The 21,612-nt window shown below is 42.9% G+C and overlaps 1 protein-coding gene across 3 annotated transcripts in view; it reads right to left on the bottom strand.

The window, feature by feature from the left end:
- SLC3A1 (solute carrier family 3 member 1) overlaps positions 1–21,612 on the bottom strand; it is a 48,437-nt gene that overhangs the window by 17,030 nt on the left and 9,795 nt on the right. For all 3 annotated transcript variants that reach the window (XM_072768207.1, XM_072768209.1, XM_072768208.1), the window contains 4 exons: positions 16,652–16,831; positions 16,350–16,504; positions 10,945–11,070; positions 37–156 (listed from right to left, as the gene is read on the bottom strand). In XM_072768207.1, the coding sequence (XP_072624308.1) occupies positions 37–156; positions 10,945–11,070; positions 16,350–16,504; positions 16,652–16,831 (581 nt within the window). The remainder of the gene's footprint in view (positions 1–36; positions 157–10,944; positions 11,071–16,349; positions 16,505–16,651; positions 16,832–21,612) is intronic.

Below are 21,612 nucleotides of genomic sequence, written 5' to 3'. Positions count from 1 at the left end.
TCAGAAAGGGGGAAAAATAATGTTTAAAAACTTTACCGGTATTTGAGCCTTGTTCACTTGAGCTTCATCTCTCAGATGTTCTGCTTCTAGAAGAAATTTAACAGCATCGAAACTAAAACCATCAACACCCTTTGTGAGCCAGAACTGTATAATTTCCTAAACATGAAGAAGCAAAATGCTTTGGTTACATTAACATTATAATCACTTCCCATTATGAAACAGCCATTTCCACATACAAAACCAGCACAGCACTCATATGGTGTATTTTTATCTGGTAGGCGTAGCAGTGTTTTAATATAATGAACTCTCAGCTGCATCTATGGACTCCCACACTTCCCTCAGATTTGAATTCAGAATGTTCCATTTGTAATGGTTATGAGTGCATTTGCAAAGCTTAAAGAATCACTCAAAAGGAATGAAACCACGCTGAAAGGACTCGGGAGAAACTGGGAACATATCTTCTCCCATGCCCTGTTCCTTAAAAGTCACTCCAAACAGAGAAATAATCAGCCAAGCATCAGGTCATGAGGGGTTCTTCCACCAGACTGGGAAATTCCAGAAGGAAAAACTGCAGCTTTCGTTTGTTTCCCTTGCCTCTGACACAGCACCAGGTCCTTAGTGAAGAACACAGTATCAAGCCCAAAGAAGTCCAACATGCTGGGATACTGTTGGGACACTACAAGTACATGTCCCCTGGCATCCGGGCATCTATAGTTGGGGGCCCATGAGACAGGAGAGAGTTACCTCCTGTGCAAGGTGGGTGTAGCTCAACAACATGAAAGGAGATTCCCTTTCAGGATGTTGGAGCTCCCAGAAGAATGGATTTAATAGATTTAATGTGGACACACGTGGAGAAAGGAGAGATACCAGTTCTACTTTGACCAGTGACAGTTTATCAGGGAGTGAGATTACAAAGAACATTCTGGACTATTTGTAGGACAAGATGGCCAAGCACACAGGCAGAGACTGACTTGGTCTCTGTTGGGGCAGGTGGGAGGACCAAATGCCCTTGGAGAGCAGAGGGCCTAGATCTCAGCTCCCCACCCCTCCTAGCTGGCCCTATGCTAGCACCAATCACAGGCTACCCTTCTGCAAAGGGACAGTGACTCTCCCCACTTCCCTCAGCTCATCCTTTGCCAAATAGGTTTTATAGGAAAGTACTTACCAGATTAGAACAAACTGTCCATAATTCAAAGTACTAGAGTTAAGTAACTAATTGATGGAGGGGAACAGAGTCACAGCTCCCAAATGAAGACTATCCCCCAAAATCACACATTTCCTTTGACGTGTTTCTTGTATCTACATGCGTATGTGGGGTCTCTGGAGTGCTGCAATTCAAGGATTTCCACAGTTTCTACGTACCACAGGCAAGGGTTAACACTGCTGAGGTCAAATCCCTTTAAGGTGACATTTTTGAATAACAAAGCTTGAAAAGCATTTTCAAATCTAAGAGCAGGCTCCTTACCAGTCTTAGCGTGGATGCAATTGAACCAAATGATGTTAAGCAGGCCCTACCCCACAAAACCCACAAATGTGTTCTTACTAGCATCTTACTCTTACCAAATACACTCATTCAATAAGTATTTGGGCCAGGCCCTTAGCTAAGCCCTATCATCATGAGCAAACTACAACAGATGTGGCCCTCAGTCTCCTGAATTTACTTAGAATCCCCAACTAGACATCACATAGTAATGCAAAATTTAAATCACAGCCAGATAGAGCTTTAAAGGAGAGGAACTTGGTAGTACAAAAAGGTGAAATAGCAGGATCTGCCCTAGATGGCAGGAAGTAAGGACAACTGGTTAGCTGTTGAAAGCAAAGTCAACAGAGATATTAAGGCACCCCATTTGCAGAATAGTCTCAGGGGCTCGAGGGGTCAATTCAGCATGAAGCTAATAAAGCTTTAAGCTTCAGAACCCCTCACTTAGGCAGGCCCCTTCCTACCTCCCTTCTTCCCCTGTTCTAAATAAACACTCTACCTAATTTTATGCTATTTTAAGAAGGCCTCAAATTTTCACCAGCTTCAGACCCCACTCTACCCGGGTCCACCCCCAGGTGGCGCTGAACTTGAGGGAACACAGGAGGTAGAGGCGGGAGGTGGCAGGTGCAGGAAGGACGGACAAATAGCTGTAATCCATCCAAGCCACTTCTGACAAAAATGTGGGAAAACGTTAAATGCCATGCCGTTGTAACCATTAAGCTTTGGAGCACTGATTTCCTAGGGGAAAAAAAATCTGTTTCTTCATGGGTCCTTCTTCCCTCTGGGGAATAGGTAGCCTTGCCAACTGTTGACCCAGCCATACAAAATGAGAAATGTGTACCCCAGCAAAAGCGTTCTGGTCCTGGCAGGGGTTCTCACTTTAGTCCAAGAAGAGATACTACCATTGTTTAAAGAGACAAAACAGTAAAACCTGGGTATTTTGGGGAGTCATTGTAAATGACATAATCCAAAATTTGCTCTTGAAAAATATTTGCTTTGTGCTATTTATTCTCCCAACTAGGTGAGAAGAGGGAGCTCCAGATCTTAATCGTTAACTCTCTCCTTACTCCAGTTAAGCCCTCCCAGGGTGCCGGGTACAGAAATGGGCACAGAGCCTAGTTCTGCTGGGTCTGGGTGACCCACCAAGGCGCCATGGGACTCTTGGGACAGTACACTGTGTCCCCGATTCCTGTACAACTCCCATGACATCACAGAGTCCTGGTTTTTCTACCAGGCACCTTTTCATCCTTTTTTCCTTAAACAGCTCACTGCTCTGAGTAAAAAAGTAATCAATTCAACATTACTAATGTCCAAATTCACAAAACCTTGAGGCAGACCTCCTCTTCTGCAATGACTGAAATTATTGGGCCCATTTATCTAAAAAACTTAGTTTGGGAAATAGAAAAGCTCTGCTCTTACGTGTGGTGATCTGTAAGACATCGTCTTGAAAGTGACATAAACCCCAGGTCGGCTATCTGAAGAAGAAATGAGAAAGTATAGGATATTTGAAAAGTACAGAGAGAAAACTATATACTCTGTTTATAAACAAAGGAAAGACCCTACTGCTGTCCAGGAATCCTGGTAAAATTGTTGGCTAACTCCTCCAGGAGCAGGGCGTGGAGGAAGGATCGTGAGCTCCGGATTCTAACCCACCCAGGAACCTTCCCATCTCCCCACTGTCCAACCAGCTGTGTGCATTGGGGCATCTGCATGACCTCACTAACCCACCTTGCAGTCTCTGTGAGGACTAACTAAGGTATTGCTTCTAGAGTCAGTTCACACTTGGGTCTTTATATGATCTGATCTCTCTGCAATGTTTGACACTGCTGACTGAAATCTTCCAGAAAAATTCATATACCTTAGCTCCAAGATACCTGCTCCTCGTTTGCCACTTTTCTCTGTCTACTCTGCAGTCTTTTTTTTTTTTTTTAAGATTTATTTATTTATTTGAGAGAGAGCACGAGTGAGATGGGCAGAGGGAGAGGGAGAGAGAGTCTCAAGCAGAGCATGGAGACTGACATGGGGCTCGATCCTAGGACCCTGAGGTCATGACCTGAGCTGAAACCAAGAGCTGGCCACTCAACCAACTGGGCCACCCAGGTGCCGCTAGTCTGCAGTCCTTTAAATATTAGCACTCTTTGGGGTTCTTACCTACTGTTCATTTCATTTCACAGCAGTATTTACTCATTTATCTACCCCTTTATTATTTAACAAGTATTCAAAAAACAAGAAACACCCTGACCTAAATGCCTTACAGAGACACCTGGGTGGCTCAGTCAGTTCAGCTCAGGTCATGATGTCAGGGTCCTGGGACGGAACCCCACGTTGGGCTCCCCGCTCAGCAAGGAGTCTGCTTCTCCCTCTCCCTCTGTCCTTCCCCCTACTCTCTCTCTCTCAACTAAATAAATAAAATCTCAATTAAAAAAAAAAAAAAACTTTTCCCCATCAACCCTACAACATATGGGCCATTACCCTCCCTATTTTACCAATGAGGGATCCCAGGCACAGGGGGATAAAGTACGTTGATCAAGGTCATAGAGTTAGTAAGTAGAGGCAGCAGAACTGGTACCCTCTGGCACCCTTACTCATTTGCTCTGCTTTCTCCTCCAGGTCTGTCCCACTCAACCCCCTTCTCCAAAGTTACTGACTTCCAAAATGCAACCAGAAATGCAGCTGGAAGATCTTCTAACTCTGGGCCCTTTAATTTCCACGTAGCAACAATCGGCTGGAGCTCAGCTGCAATTGACCCCCTTCCTCATCCTGGCCGGCCCAGGGCTCTCACTGCAATTACCTGCCTGACCTGTGTAGGCCTTGTCCACATATCAGCAAATCCCAGAGAATTTTATCTCTAGGCCAGACACGTCCCTGAACTCCTTGTCCTCATATCCAACTCTCAATTGAACAATTGATGTCTCACAGAGAGCTCAAACTCTTCAAAACTAAGACATCCCCCCTCCTCTCCTTTCTCTCTCATCACAGGAAATGACACCAGTGCCAGTCAAATCTGAAACCTGAGAGTCACACTAGATTCCTCGCTAAGTAACCTGATGATTTCCCTGCAACCCTGAACCACCTTATTGCACTGAACCCTGATATTTTTTTCCTGATGGCTGAACCACCCTCTGCCCTGGCCCCTCTGCCTCTGAAAATACCCCACTCAAATCCCCTCTCCAAAGTTATTGATTTCCAAAATGCAAAGAGCAAATGATTTCCCTAGGATCTTGTAAAGCCAAATCTTCAGCACAGCCCTGCTTCATCCCCCCCTAGTCTCATCTAGCAAGCTCCCTCTCCATATACCATGTCCCAGCCATATTGGATGACTCCAAGCACCTCCAATGTGCCATGATCCATGCCTTCCCAATGCTTGACCCAGGCCTCTCCACTTGGCTCAGTCCTTCTCATCCGTTAGATATCACTACATCCTCTGAAAGCTTTCTCCGGTCTGTTTCACTCATGTCCAGATTAGGTGCCTGCCCTGTGTACTCCTACCTCCTGCCATCACAACCACTCAATACACTTACGTAACGGTCTGTTTCATGGTCTACCTCCCACTTAGGGATATAGCCCCAAGATGGCTACAGCATGTGTCTAGCTTACCAACCATCATACCCCTGGCATGTGGTCAATACATAATACACACTGCCAAATGAGTCAAGGATTTATACTAAAGTGCCTGGCATGTATGAGGTACAATAAATGGCACAGTTATTATCAAGCACAGAGTCGGGTTATTAAGCAGGTTGTGAGGACATTTTATTTTGAATTGAGCTGCCAACACCATGCTGCTCAGTAGGAACAGAGCTGACATTTAGAGTCTAGATTTCATCTTAAGCCAGGGGGATGGAGGTGGGACATCTGGGTTCCCCGTCCCCAGGTGCCATGAACAGCGCAGGATCCCACAGTCCAGGGCTCAACATTTTCCCATGGTGAGGTCAGTGTCACACCAACACAGTTCAGGCAGAGGGCTGGGCTGTCTGCAGTCCTTTCCCTGCTCTGCCGCTAACCTGATGGTTCACTTCACCTCTCTGGACTTCAGTTCCCTCATTTGTCAAATAAAGAATTTGAGGGCAAGTGAAAACCAAAGTGATTACAAAATACATACAGTAAGTCTCCATGTCCTCCAAGGCGGCTTCTAGACTTCTCTAGGTAAACACACTCAAGACCTGAGAGGTTCAGGGGAGAGCCAAGTCCCCTGAAGGCCAGTCCAAGGGGGAGTACAGAGAGGAGAGAAGAAGGTGCTCTGTGCTGTGTGTCCCCTACATGCCAGCCTCCCACTGTGCAGATAATCTGGAATCTGATGGGAGCCAAGAGCGAGAAGTCTCCATGAGTGCAAGCTGGTATGCAAGCAGGGGTCATTCCAAATGCCTCCCCACCACAAACTCTCTAGGTTGCAAATTATTAACCTGCTTAGCTCTACTGCAGAGATAAGAGCTACTGGGGGGTAGAAGGGTGTTTGGAAAGTCTCCTTCATGCAAAAAGCCTTTCGGGAGCAAAGAGCCTTCTCTTACAGCTTCTTAGCCTTTCTTATTTACTTCTAATAGCAAATCTATACCAGCCTTGCAAAAATGTCCAACCTTCGACTAAAGGCAGTAATGATTCATCCCAAAAGGAATCTCATCCTATTGAGACTAGTAAGTAACACACACTCCACTACCTGGATGCCTGCAAGGGAACAGCTGGATTAGTCAAAAAATAATTAATGTATTGGCTGGCAGATATTGGGACAATTTATTACACTTCTTGAACATCTCCAGATAATCCATCACTGTCGCCACAAGGAGCCTGGTGAAGTCCACGGCTGATAAACCAACTGGATTATGCTCACATTTATGAATTTCCAACTGAATACCCTTGAAAAGACTGTGTAGGCAAAGTGAAGCACAGAGACAGCACCAGCTTTGCCTCAAGTCAGAAGTGGAGTTGTGGGTAAGAGAGTGGACTCTGGGTTTGAATCCTGCTTTGTCACTCCCCAGGTGGGTGACTTCACCTCCTTAAGCCTCAGCTTCCTTCTCTGTAAAATGGTCCTGCAATCTCCTAAATTAGACTTGGTGTGAGCATTAAATGAGATGACCCGGGTAAAGCACTCGGCACAAAGTAAATCAAGAAGTGTGTGAGGGCAGGTCAGGGGGAAGGTGCAGGTAGAGGTGTGTAAATGATCTTTGGTGATGGAGAAAAGAGCCCACCTCCACCAAAGAAGTTTAAAACTAACCCCTAGTTAGTAGCTGTGTCTATCACCCTTCAATACCCCCATCTTCCCAACCCCAATGAGATAAGGCTGCCCTGATTCTAGAACAGATCCCAAAGCAATTCATTTAAATTCTGGGAAACATCAAACATGTATAGTAAAAACAGCCTTAAAACTAAGGAGGCTACAGAAATATATTTAACAAAAGGAATGCAAGACTTGTACACTGAAAATTACAAAACAACGTTGAAAGAAATAAAAGACCTAAACAAGTGGAAAGACACCCTGTGTTCCTGGAGCAGAAGACTTATTATCATTAAAGTGGCAATACTCCTCTCCAAACTGATGCCCAGATTCAATGCAATCTCTACTCAAATCTCAGGGGATCCCTAGGTGGCTCAGTGGTTTAGCTCTGCCTTTGGCCCAGGGCGTGATCCTGGAGTCCTGGGATCAAGTCCCACATCAGGCTCCCTGCATGGAGCCTGCTTCTCCCTCTGCCTGTGTCTCTGCCTCTCTCTGTGTGTCTCTCATGAATAAATAAAATCTTTAAAAAAAAAAAAATCTCAGCAGCAGGCTTCTTTGCAGAACTTGACAAGCTGGTCCTAAATTCTTATGGAATGTGTACTATCCAGTAACTCCACTACTGGATATTACCCAAAGAAAACAAAAGCACTATCAAAAAGACACATGCACTCCTATGTTTACTGTAACATTATCTACAATAGCCAAGATAAGAAAGCAGCCCAAGTGCCCATCGAGAGATAAATTGATAAAGATGTGGTGTACACACAATGGACTATAACTCAACCATAAAAAAATTATGTGATCTTCTTTAAAAAAAAAAAAAAAAAAAAGGAAGGTGCCTGAGTGGCTCAGTCAGTTAAGTGTCATCCTTCAGCTCTGGTCACAATCCCAGAGTCCTAGCTAGGATGGAACCTCCCATCAGGCTCTCTCCTCAGCAGGGAATCTGTTTATCCCTCTCCCTTTGCCCCTCACCTGTGCTCCTGCCTCTCTCTCTCTCTCTCTCTCTCTCTCTCTCTCTGTCTCAAATAAATAAATAAATAAAATCTTTAAAAATTTTTAAAAATGTGATTTGCCAATTGTATGCTTATAGATGGACCTAGAGGGTATCATGTTAAGTGAAATAGGTCAGACAGTGAAAGATAAACACCATTTGACTTCATTTATAATGTGGAATCTAAAAAGCAAAACAAACAAACAAAACAGACTTTTAAATATAGGAAACAAACTGGTGGTTACCAGAGAAGTAGATGGGGAGATGAGCAAAATAAATCAAGGAGATGAAGGGTTACAAATTTTCAGTTACAAAACAAGTCATGGAGATGAAAAGTGCAGCACCAGGGATACAGTCAGTAATAGTCTAATAAAACCTGAAGGGTGACAGATGGTGACTGCATTTATCATGGTGAGTACGGAGTTATTGTATAGTAATGTCAAATCACTATGTTGTACACTTGAAGCAAATATAACACTGTATGTCAAATATACTCCAATGAATAATAATAGCAGATCACCAAAAGAAAGAAAGAAAGAAATACAAGTACCCAAAATAGCCAAACAATCTTAAAGGAGAAGAATAAACTCATAGGACTCACACTTCCCAATTTCAAAACTTCCTATAAAGCTACACTAATCCAGACACTGTGATATTAGCACAATAACAGACCTATAGAGCAATAGAGCAAAACTGAGTCTAGAAACAAATCCTGACATTTATGGCCAATTGATTTTTAAAAGGGTTCCAAGACAGTTCAATGGGGAAAGAATCTTTTTATTTTTTTAAAAAGGATTCATTCATTCATTCATTCATTCATTCATTCATTCATTCATTTAGAGGTAGATAGAGAGGGAGGGGGGGATGGAGAGGGAGGAGGAGCAGGGGGAGAGGGATAAGCAGAATCCCTGCTGAGCTCAGAGCTTGACCTCAATCCCATGACCCTGAGATCATGACCTGAGCCAAAACCAAGAGTTAATTCTCAACAGACTGCACCACCTAGGCAGCCCAAGAATAATCTTTTTAACACACACATTGCTAAGATAACTGGATAGCCACGAATTAAGTTAGACCCCCCTCACACCATATATAAAAAGTAAGGGGAAAAAATGGGTCAGAAACCTAAAATATTAGAGTTACCACTATAAAACTCAGAGAAGAAAACATAGGAGTAAATCTTCATCATCTTGGGTTAGGCAATGGTTTTCAAATGACATGAGAAGCACAAACAACAAAGGAAAAAATAGATGAATTGGACAATTTAAAACTTGTGCTTCGAGGGATGCCATCAAGAAAGTAAAAAGACTGGAGCACCTGTGTGGCTCAGTTGGTTAAGCATCTACTTTCAGCTCAGGTCATGATCCCGGGGTCCTGGCTCAGCAGAGCATTTGCTTCTTCTTCTGTGCCTCCCCCAACCCCTGCTCTCTCTCTCTCAAATAAATAAATAAAATCTTTCATTAAAAAAACAAAAAATAAAACGCCAACCCACAGAATGGGAGAAAATTGCAAATCATGTACCCAGAACATACAAAAAACTCACAACTGAAAATAAAAAAATAGATAACAAAATTTTAAAATGGGCAAAGGATTCAGACATTTCTGCTGTAAAGATATAATAATAATCTATATAAGCACATGCAAAGATTCTCAACATCGCTGGCCATCAGGCAACTGCAAAACCACAGTGAGATCCCACCCACACCGACTAGGGTGATAGTACTCAAAAATATAGACCATAGCAAGTGTTACTGAGAATATGGAGACATTGGAGCCCTCACACACTGCCAGTGGGAATAGAAAATGGTGCAATTGATTCGGAAAACAATTGGGCAGTTTCTCAAATTGTTAAATATAGATGATAAATATAGATATGTATCATAGACATATAGGTAGATATTGTATGATTTTGTTTCTAGGGAATGTCCGGAACAGATATAGCCGTGGAGACAGAAAGTAGATGAGCAGATGTCCGCGCGGGTGGGGAGTAGAGGGTGCGGGGGTGTGGAGGGTCATGGAGAGTGTCTGCTACTGGATATGGGGCTTTGTTTTGGGGCGAAGAAAATGCGAAATCAGGGTGTTCATTGCACAATCCTATGAAGATACTAAAACCACTGAATTATACACCTGAAAGGGGTGAATTTTAGGGTTATGTGAATTATACCTCAATAGAGATATTTTATTTTATTTTTTAATATTTTATTTATTTATTCATGAGAGACACAGAGAGAGAGGCAGAGAGACAAAGGCAGAGGGAGAAGCAGGCTCCCTACGGGGAGCCCGATGCAGGACTCGATCCCAGGACTCAGGATCATGCCCTGGGCTGAAGGCAGGCACTAAACCACTGAGCCACCCGGGGATCCCCTGTTTATCTGAAATTAAAATTTAATTGGTGTCTTGTATTTTTATTTGCCTTCGCTGGCAACTGTACACGCCCGCCTCCAGGCCATTCCTGAAACACATGACGCATGGCTCACCTCCAGATCTTTGCATTGGCTCTTCCTTCTGCCTGAAATTCTCTTCCCCCAAATATCCACAGGGCTCCCTTTCAAACTTCAGGTCTTTGTTCAAACAGGACCTCAACATAGGGATGTCTCCAAACCAACTTCTGCCTGGCACTCTGATGTCCCTTACCCTTAGGGACCACCTGACATGTATTTAGTTGTTAACTGTCTGCCTTCCCCTCAGTATACAGGAGACGCCTCGAGAGCAGGGCTTCTTTTATTCACTGCTCCATTCCCAGTGCTTAGAAGAGGACCTGGCGCAGAGCAGACAGTGAGTTAATATTTACTGAGCGACACAGAAGTGCTGTGCATGGGTTACGTCCTCTAACCTTCCAAACAGCCCGTGAGACAAATAGTGCCATCGAGCATGTTTCATAGATGAGGGACCTACAGAAAAGCTAAATACTTCACCCAGGAGCCTACTGTTGGCAGCAGTGGGGCTGGGTCCAGACGCAGGTTCAGACCCTGGAGCCCAGGCTCTGGCCCCCCGCTACATCAGCTCATTGTCACAGGCGGAGGGGCACCACAGAGAGAAGGTACCAGATATCTCTGCCTCCTTCCCCTGTCGCTCATTCTGGGTGAGAGGGAGGAGGGACCCACCAATATGTCTGAGGGCCTCTATCTGTATCAGACTCCATAACCCCAGAGTTTAATTACATTACTTTGGTTTTGCTTGAACAGCTATCGTTCAACATCGAGTATATCAAGTAACCACTTAAACACCTATGCAATTGGAGAAGTCTGTGTGGGTATCCATACTCACTTTTATTTCTTTTTGAACATCAAGATTGTAGAAATTTAAGTCAGGCTGTTCTCTCAAAAACTGGTGAAAATAACACTGGTTTCGTACTTCGTCAAAGTGCCAGCTGGAGTTTCCGTACACACTTAACTAGCAAACAGAAAACAGCAAGTCAGCAAATCGCTTACTTAGCATTCATATAATGGCACTGCCCACAAAGAAATGGTGATTGCCATCCCTGGCCTTGTGCAGGCTGAGTGCACAGATCCTCAGAATTTTCCTTCTAGGGAGAGCACTAGATAAGTTAATTCCTTAAAATGCTATCTGCTGGCCTAATGTCACACAAATGTGGCCGGGATATATTTGCAGAGTAGAAGCTGTTCGTGACAACCACAACAGCAAACCAAGGCTCTCAAGGCCACGTTAAAGAGCGTACACTTCTAATATATTTTCTGGAACCTTCTATCCAGGCTCTGAACTCCTGCTTGTGAAGTAATGCAAATGACGGTCATTTGGGGGGAGAAAGACACCTCCCGTTGGTCTTGGAGTTTGAATCCACACAGAGTGAATATTTAAACTGTTATCCTCAGAAAAGTATTAGAATCATTCACTTAAACACCCTTCTAGCCCTCAGGAATAATAATAATAATAATAAAAATCTAACAACTTCAAGTGCTGGGATCAAGCAGCATTTGACGCAGGTACGGATTTCCTCGTTCTAGGAATGCTCACATCTGTGACTGCAGAGCATCACCTTCCTGGTGGACTCTCCCACACCTCTCTCTCCTTCTCAGTCAACTTGTTTTCTTCAATGTAACAGTTTTTCAGGGTTCTTGTTAATTTCATGCTAAAGAGAACATTTAGAAACTAAGGGATTTTGCATACATCCTTTTCTTTTTAATTGGAAGACCCCCCATCCTGTGGGGTTCACATCACCAGGGCAACAATTGGCGGAAGCTAAGGGGTGGCTGCTGCCTTTCAAGGAAACACACCCTTACCAGCACACCTCATGGTCCAACCTGACATGAACTGGGATATTCACAGTATATATGACGGAGAAAAGATGGGTATCCAGAATACAAAAAGAACTCCACCAATCAATTTCAAAGGCACAAGCAATCGAAAAGAAAACTGAACATAAACAGATGTTTCACAGAAATGGAAGCTCAAATGAATAAATGCATGGAGAAATGTCCAACATCATTAGTAATTAGATCAATCTTCACGAATAACTAGAGAAATGTAAATTTGAGACCTCAATGTGATACCAGTTTATGTTCACTTGGTAAAAATTACAAAGTGTGGCAGTACCAATAAATTAAGGAAAATATGTATTTTTTTACACTGCTGAAGGGGCTATAAATCAGTACAATTACTTTGGTATTATCTTGCAGAGTGGAACATGCAGTATCATGCATCCAGCAATTTCACTCCTAGTTATTTACCTTCAAGAAGCTCTAATAGCTGAACCCCAAGAGAACTAGGTTAATGAGAATGTTTACCATGGCATCATTGGTAATAAAATAAAATAAAATAAAATAAAATAAAATAAAATAAAATAAAATAAAATAAAATAAATAAAATAAAATAAACCACTGGAAACAGCCCATCAGTGGAAGAGTGGATAGGTAAATCATGGCATATGCACACAGCGGAATATAACAAAGAAAATGTATAAACCACATCTACCAGAAACTACATGAATATTAAAAACAGTGAAAAAGCTCTTTATAGGAGATTTACATGTAGCAGGATACATCATAGAGTCCAAAACAAGAGAAACTAAATGATAAATCTTTAGAAAATATGTAGCATATGTAGGAAAAACAAAAGCAAAAAAAACACAAAAGCAAGGACTTGGAAAACCCCCAAATTCAAGGTGGTGATTACCCCTAAGAGGAGGCATAGGGAGAAGCAGGGAGAAGCCCACAGGTGGTTTCAGCAGTGTTGGTAATGTTCACGTTCTTAATTTGGGGATGGGTTCATTGATGTTCACTGTTTTATTACCTCCCCTAACTTAGATATATATTACACATATTTCTAACAGTTTTATTCAGGTGAAGTTGAATACAATACACTGCACATGTTTCAAGTGTACAATTTGATAAGTTTTGACATTCCTTTATGTTTGTGAAACTCTCATCATGATCAAATAGTGAACATATCCATCCTTTGTGGCCCCTGACTCTACTCTCCCACTCCTCCCCATCTTTAAACAGCTATTCAGCTTCCTGTCACTACAGATGAATTTGCATTTTCTTTCTTTTTTTTAAGATTTTATTTATTTAATCATGAGAGGCACAGAGAGAGAGAGAGAGAGAGAGAGAGAGAGAGGCAGAGACACAGGCAGAGGGAGAAGCAGGCTCCATGCAGGAAGCCCGACATGGGACTCGATCCTGGGTGTCCAGGATCATGCCCTGGGCTGAAGGCGGCGCTAAACCACTGAGCCACCCAGGCTGCTCGAATGTGCATTTTCTGTAATTTCATGTAAGTGGAATAGTATGTGCTCTTCTGTCTGACTTCTTTCACTCTGCATAGTTACTTTGAGATTCATCCAAGGCATTGCCCATTATCAATAATTCATTCCTTTTATGGCTGAGTAGTATTCCATTGTATGGTTATACACAAGGTGTTTATACATCAATCATGTATTACATATATTTTTGGATGTATCAGCTATTACACTGAAAAAGAAAAAAACCTACAATGTTGGCTACAGTGGAGAATAGATGGAAAGATGGAAAAACTGGATGCCAGAGCACGTGGGTAGCTCAGTGGTTGAGCATCCACCTTTGGCTCAGGGCGTGATCCCGGGGTCCTAGGATCAAGTCCCTCATTAGGCTCCTTTCAGGGAGCCTGCTTCTCCCTCTGCCTGTGTCTCTGCCTTTCTCTCTGTCTCTCAAGAATAAATAAATAAAATCTTAAAAAAAAAAAAAACTGGATGCCAAAAGAGGAGGCTGTTACAGTCTGATAGGCAAGAGATGATATGGTTTCAGGTATGGCTGGCAATTTTTTTTAAAAGATTTTATTTATTTATTTATTTACTTATTTAAGAGAGAGAGAGAGAGAAAGAGAGAGAATGAGCCCAAGGAGGAGTAGAGGGAGAGAAACAAGTAGGCTCCTTGAGTGTGGAGCCCAACACAGAAATCGATCCCACGACCCTGAGATCCCCACCAGAGCTGAAATCAAGAGTGTGATGCTCAACCAACTGAACCACCAGTGTTTTTTTTTTTTTTTTAAATAAGATCATTGGACTTTTTTTTTTTAAGATTTATTTATTTATTCATTCATTCAGAGAGAGAGAGAGAGAGAGGCAGAGACACAGGCAGAGGGAGAAGCAGGCTCCACGCAGGGAGCCCAACGTGGGACTTGATTCCGGGTGTCCAGGATCACAACCCAGGCTGCAGGCGGCGCTAAACCACTGCGCCACCGGGGATGTACCCACCGGTGGTTTTTAAAAGCAGACTGTGCAGTTGGATTGTGTGGTGGGTCATTAGCCCTTTCATTTATGGGCTGTGTGACTGAGGGCACAGTGCTTAACCTTGCCCGCCCCCAAAACAAGAACTGAAACCTAACTCCTAGGATTGCTGGGTGGATTAAATGAATGAACAAATATAACACACTTAGCATGAACCTGGCACATAGTAAGCATTTGTAGTAAACATTTGCTAGTATCATTATCATTTTAACAAGCGTGTGGACTGGGGCAAAGAAAAATTAAGGAGTTCAAACCACCAGGATTGCTGATGACCTGTTCACCAGGCTGCATACTAGTATATTCAATCAGCCTGGGGTTTAAGAGGTTGGTTGGGAGAAGATCACACAGCATTAACATGTGTCGATTTTGAGTGCCCTTGGTTCATCTAAAAGTTGATGCCCAGGAGCCTGCCTCTTAAGTGTTTATGGAGAAGGTCAGGAAAGGAAGTGGAGGGCCTGGATGGTGGAGATCCAGAGGATCCAGGGTGAAAAAGGCTCTGCAGAAAGCAGGAGAGATAGGGACCACAGCAGGCAGAGGAACTGGCCTGCGTGGGGGGCAGAGTGGCCAGAGAAAAACAAGACATACAATTAAATCTGAATTTCAGGTTAACAATGCATAGATTTTTAGTATAATTATGTCCCATGCAATACTTTATACTAAAAAATTATGCATTGTTTATCTAAAATTCAGATTTCTTTGAGCTTCCTGGATTTTTATTTGTAAGTCTGGAAACCCCAGTCAAGACCGACCTGGCCTTTGCTGTAAGAGAAGTGAGTAGGAGGAGGGTGGGCACAGGAGAGGCAGGTTTGGGACACCTGGCTGGTGCAGTGGGTTGAGCATCTGACTCTTGGTTTCAGCTCAAGTCGTGACCTCGGGGTTGTGAGATAGAGCCTGGCATTAGGCTCTGCACTCGTTGCAGAGTCTGAGATTCCCTCTCCCTTTGGCCCTCTCCACTGTTTTTTCTCTCCCATTCTCTCTAAAATAAATCTTAAAAAGGAGAAAAAATAGAGGCAGGTTTGATGACTTCTGCTCTCCCTTTGAAGTAGAGTTTGCTGCTGAGCATGATAAGATGGGGAGATGGCAGGTAGAGTGTTTGAGAATGAGGGAGGGCCCTGGATAGTAAAATCCTCAAGAAGACTGGAGGGCTCCGTTCAGGTGGGGACTGTCTCCAAAGGCACGGATACCAAAGTTCAGGCAAAGAGAACGTGGATGGGCAGGTTTATTTACAGCTAGGGTTCTGTTTGAGGGGAGTCACAAAATCAGAAAGGCAAAGGAATCTGGAGAATAGCAAAACAGTTACTAACCTAAGGGGACATGGAGTCCGTGTGGACAGAGTGGAAAGTTGAGGGAAGGAGAGGCTAATAGAAATGATAGGTTTTGGGGCACCTGGGTGGCTTGGTCAGTTAAACATCTGCCTTCGGCTCAGGTCATGATCTTGGGGTCCTAGGATCAAGCCCAATGTTGGGCTCCCTCCCTGCTCAGTGGGGAGTCTGCTTCTCCCTTTCCTTCTTCCCCTCCCCCAGCTCATGCTTTCTCTCTCTCTCTCAAATAAATTTTTTTAAGCAAATATACGATTTAATTTGCTAAAATAAGGACACCTGGGTGGCTCAGTGGTTGAATGTCTGCCTTTGGCTCAAGTCGTGATCCAGGGGTCCAGGGATCGAGTCCCACATTGGACTCTGCCCCTCTGTGTCTCCCATGAATAAATAAATAAAATCTTAAAAATAATAATAATAATTTGCTAAAATATATCAGTTTGAGAATGATATAAAAAGTCCACATCCAAATGGTTAGGAGGGGTGGGTAGCTTATTTCCATTTCTTTGGGAAACTTTCCTCCTCCTCAAAACTATATCCATTAATTTTTTCCTTAAAGGACTTTATAAATAATCAGTTTAATCACTGAAGATCTGCCCATTTTCCCTTTGTAAATCAGACAAGTTGGTACTTACCCAGTTGTTGGGTGGTATGGTTGTGCCATTTTCATGGGTGCAGTCATGCCAGATATAATAATCAGTATATTTCCCTGTCCGATTCCGACTCAGTTGAAACCAAGCATGTTTATCACTGGTGTGGTTTGGTATGAAATCGATTATTAATTTTAAACCTAATTGAGTGAAAGTATTTCAAATGTTAGGAAGAAATTACATTAGAATAATACGTGTCAGTTAAGGAAAAAATGCTTTAAGTAAGCATTTGGAGAATGCTTTTCTCAACCCCACCATCCCTCCCATCCCTCCGTCACTCAGTTTACCTTTATCGTGTATGGCTGCAAGCAGATTCTCAAAATCTTTCATTGTTCCAAAAATAGGATCAATGTCTCGGAAGTCTTCGATACCATATCGGAAATCTTTAAGGGATGATTTGTAAAATGAAGTAATCCAAATGGTTTTTATATTTAAAGTTGTGATGTAGTCCAGTTTCTCTTGAATACCTAAAGAAAAAAGTCAAGGCCATGAAAAACAAAGGTTTTTTTTTTTTTTTTTTTTTTTTAGTTGAAGGATTAAAAATAAAACCAATATGCCTAAAATTGAAATAGTTCTATTGAAACAGAAATATTTGGAATTTGGTTGAATTTGAGTGAAATTCAAATAGAAAGGTCTAGTTCTACTATAGCATCAAATGGTCATCTAGAAATAACCTCTAACCTTTACCGTAAATGTATAACATTAAAAAAAGTCTATAGGGATGCCTGGGTGGCTCAGTGGTTGAGCATCTGCCTTTGGCTCACGGTGTGATCCCAGGATCCAGGATCAAGGCCTACATCAGGCTCCCTGCGGAGAGTCTGCTTCTCCCTCTGCCTATGTCTCTGCCTCTCTCTGTGTCTCTCATGAATAAATAAATAAAATCTTTTTTTAAAAATCTGTGCATTTTTTATATTTTATATTTAAAACTAAGGCTGTAGGGGCACCTGGGTGGCTCAGTAGGTTAAGCATCAGACTCTTGGCCTCAGCTCAGGTCTTGATCTTGGAGTCGTGAGTTCAAGCCCACCGCTAGGCTCCACACCCAGAGAGCCTACTTTAAAAAATAATAATAATAATAAAATAAAACCAAGGCCACAATATTAATTTATTCTACACATGGTTTTTGAGCACCTAATCTAGGCCAGGTGCTGGGCTAAGTGCCAAAGGACAAAGTAACACATGGTCAAAGCTGTACTATCCAGGACGACAGCCGCTTACATCTATGGCTGTTATTGGGCACTCGCAATGTGACCAGTGTGAATTGAGATGTGCTATAAACACAAAACACTCACTGGATTCTGAAAAGTATAATGTAAAATATGCCATTCATATTTTTATGTTGATTATATGTTGAAATGATATGTTGGCTTAAACAAAATACTTAAAATGAATATGACTAAAAGAGATTTTAAATTAAAAATTAAGGGCAGCCCGGGTGGCTCAGTGGTTTAGCGCCACCTTCGGTCAAGGTCATGATCCTAGAGACCTGGGATCAAGTCCCAAGTTGGGCTTTCTGCGTGAAGCCTGCTTCTCCTTCTGCCTGTGTCTCTGCCTCTCTCTCTCTCTCTCTCTCTCTCTCTGTGTGTGAATGAATGAATAAATAAAATCTTAAAAATTAATTAATTAAAAATTTTAAAAAAATTTAAGATTTTATTTATTTATTCATGAGAGACAGAGTGAGAGGCAGAGAGAGAGGCAGAGACATAGGCAGAGGGAGAAGCAGGCTCCATGCAGGGAGCCTGATGTGGGATTTGATCCCAGGACTCCAGGGAGAGTCCCCTGAACCAAAGGCAGGCACTTAACTGCTGAGCCACCCAGTCATCCCAAAATTAAAAATTTTTTAAAGATTTTGCTTTTAAGCAATCTCTAAACCCAACAATGGGCTTGAACTGGCAACCCCAAGATCAAGAATCGCATGCTCTACTGACTGAGCCAGCCAGACATGCTTAAAATTAAATGATTATTAAAATGAACTTCTCACCCTTTTTTTTACTTGTTTTTTTAAAATTTATTTATTTATTCATTCATTCTTCATTCATTCATTCATGAGAGACACAGAGAGGGAGGCAGAGACACAGGCGGAAGGAGAAGCAGACTCCATGCAGGGAGCCCAATGCGGGACTCGATCCCAGGACTCAGGGTCACTCCCCGAGCTGAAGGCAGACGCTCAACTGCTGAGCCACCCAGGTGTCCCCTTTTTTTTTTTATTTGTCTTAATGTGGCTCCTAGAGAATGTATAATTACCTATGTGGTTCACATTCTCTTTCCTTTGGACAATGCTGAAGCCAAGAATTTATACAGAAGAGAATTCTGGATTTGGCTGCTGTAGACACAGGAATGAAACTCTTTGTACTTGGAAACTTGTAGGATAATTTAGCAGATAGTGTGTTTTTTTGTGTGGTCTTGGTTCACAGTCCTAAATGCAGATCAGAGACTTGAGTCTAGTATTCAATCCCCAGTAACTTTCTGGGGGACCCCCCTAAGTGGCTTCCTACAATCAGAGCCTGTCACAGGTCACACAGCAAGCTGGAGCCCACTGAGACCAAAGCACAAAGCCTCCTGACTCCCAAGACTGGGGCTCTTCCTCTGTGATAGGCCGCTTATTTTTGTCCTCGGTACCTCAGTTCCCCCATAGAGATGTGGATGGGACCTCCAGGAGTGTTCATGGCCAACAAGAGGATTTTGATTTAAATCAGAACAACAATACATCTTAAGAATAAGCTCAAAGGAACAGGATGTTAAAAACAAAGGGTCTGGACAGACACAAAGCAAACAAAGGATCCCAGGCCTCCACTCCAGGGGACAGAAAGCAATCACCCAAAACAAACTGAAACCAATGCAATGGTTCCTTCGAATAATAACAAGCAGATCCCCTCAACCTCAAGGACAAATATCTATTGATGACAGGAAACAGCTAGTCCCTCAAGGCAGTTACTGGAAATGGCACACAATGTAGGAGCTGATGAGATACTGCTTTGTGCATGGGAATCTGTGAATGAGAATTTGGGGTATATTGGGAAGGAGATTAGGAAGGGAGGGCTAGGAAGTGGGGAGTTTATCTTTGGGTTTAAGGGATTTAGCTCTATTCTATCAAAAACATCACTTTTGCTAAGCATTTACTACAACGAGGCAGCAGGTGCTGGGGCCATGCCGGGATGGCGGGTGTGCAAGGGAAAGTCACCCAGAGAGTTTACAAGGTTATCAGAGGGTGCCGTCAACAGTCCAAAGCCCAGCGGGAGCTCTGGGGATGGCAGAGCATGCTCTGATTGGGAGGCTGAGTAAAGATTAATGCAGAAAATGGGTTTCAATGGCACCCTGAAGGTCAGATGATCTATCAATTGGTGAAGATGCAGGAAGATACAAAAAAGGAGAAACTGATAAGATCGTGAAAAGGAGAAGCCCCCCCCCCTTTTTTTTTTAAAGATTTTATTTATTTTAGAGAGAGAAAGAGAGCGCACAAGCTGGGGAAGAGGAAGAGAGAGAGGGAGAGAGAGAATCTTAAGCAGGCTCCATGCCACATTGGGCTCGATCTCATAACCCTGGGATCACAACCTGAACCAAAATCAAGAGTCAGACACTTAACCAATTGAGCCACCCAGATGCCCTGAGAAGCCTTTTATGGATTATTAAGGATGGTAGGAGATTTCAAATTCTATCTGTAACATTTTAAAGTTAGATTAAGCTCATCCCCAGGTCCCAAACCCTATTAAATCATTCTGTTTTATTTTTTTCAAACTAAGTATTATTATCAAAAATTACCTTGTTATTTTATTTATTTTTTTCTTTCATTTTATTTATTTATTAATGAAAGACACAGAGAGGCAGAGACATAGGCAGAGGGAGAAGCAGGATCCATGCAGTGAGCCCAAAGTGGGACTCGATCCTGGGACCCTGGGATCATGCCCTGAGCCAAAGGCAGACGTTCAACCACTGAGCCACCCAGGTGTCCCTGTTATTTTGTTTCTTATCATTACCCTGAACTATGGTGACCATATCAACCAAGCTGTCCAGGACAGTTTCAGTTTATGCTTACTGTCGTAAAATTTTACTTTTAAAAGTGTTCGGGGGCTGGAGAGGTACCTGGGTCACTCAGTTGGTTAGGTGACTGACCCCTGATTTCAGCTCAGGTCGTGATCTCAGGATTGTGATCAAGGTCGTGTGGTGCGGAGACTGCTTAAGATCCTCTCACCCCTTTACCTCTGCCCCTCCCTGCCCTCTTTCTGTCTCACTCTAAAAATAACCGGGTTGTGGGGCTGCCTGGCTGGCTCATCAGAGGAACATGCTACTCTTGATCTCAAGGTTCAAGTCCTACATTGGGTGTGGTGATTACTTAGTAAAGCCTTAAAAAAAAAATTTTTTTTCAAAGCGTCCTAGTTTGAGCAATAAAGTCTAAGGATATTCTACCCAGAACTCCTTTGGAAATTATTGGCATGACTTTTAAAAAGTTAATTTTTTTACTTTGTGTTTCATTTTATTTTTACTAATGGGGGTATTATGTTAAATCATCCTCAATTCAAGTAATGTCCAATGCACCCTGCTAATGCTTTTTTTCCTTTCCTTCATCTCTCTCTTTAAACTTTAAAGGCTCAGCCTCTACCTTTTAAAGATATGATTTAATATTTTTATAAAACATTATTTTTTTAAAGATTTTATTATTCATGAGAGACACACAGAGAGAGAGAGAGGCAGAGACACAGGCAGAGGGAGAAGCAGGCTCCATGCAGGGAGCCCGATGTGGGACTCGATCCTGGGTCTCCAGGATCAGGCCCTGAGCCCAAGACAGACACTTGACCCCTGAGCCACCTAGGCGTCCCTATATTCCCAATCTTTATAATCTTAAGCTTTAAGAGATTACATATAATCTCTGCAACAGCCTTTAAGTACCATAAAGGAGAGATAACTGATAGTTTAAAAAATATTCATAGTATTGTGGGCATGTATTTCTGAACTAATTTGGATTCAATTTATATTATTATTATTTTTTAAAGATTTTATTTATTCATGAGACCCACAGAGAGAGAGAGGCAGAGAGAGACACAGGCAGAGGGAGAAGCAGGCTCCATGCAGGGAGCCTGACGCGGGACTCGATCCCGGGGCTCCAGGGTCACGCCCTGGGCTGAAGGCGGGCGCTGAACCGCTGAGCCCCCCGGGGGTCCCTAAAACATTATTTATGCTTCTTTACTAATAAGCAGCTCCCGGCCAGGGGCGCCGGGGGGCTCAGCGGCGGAACCTGAGCGCGCGCCGTGGGCTG

Source organism: Canis lupus, chromosome 11 (genome assembly GCF_048164855.1).
Source record: "Canis lupus baileyi chromosome 11, mCanLup2.hap1, whole genome shotgun sequence".
In the NCBI taxonomy this organism is placed as follows: Eukaryota; Metazoa; Chordata; class Mammalia; order Carnivora; family Canidae; genus Canis; species Canis lupus.
Note: the sequence above shows the minus strand (reverse complement) of the source record. Positions and strands in the feature narration are given on the sequence as shown.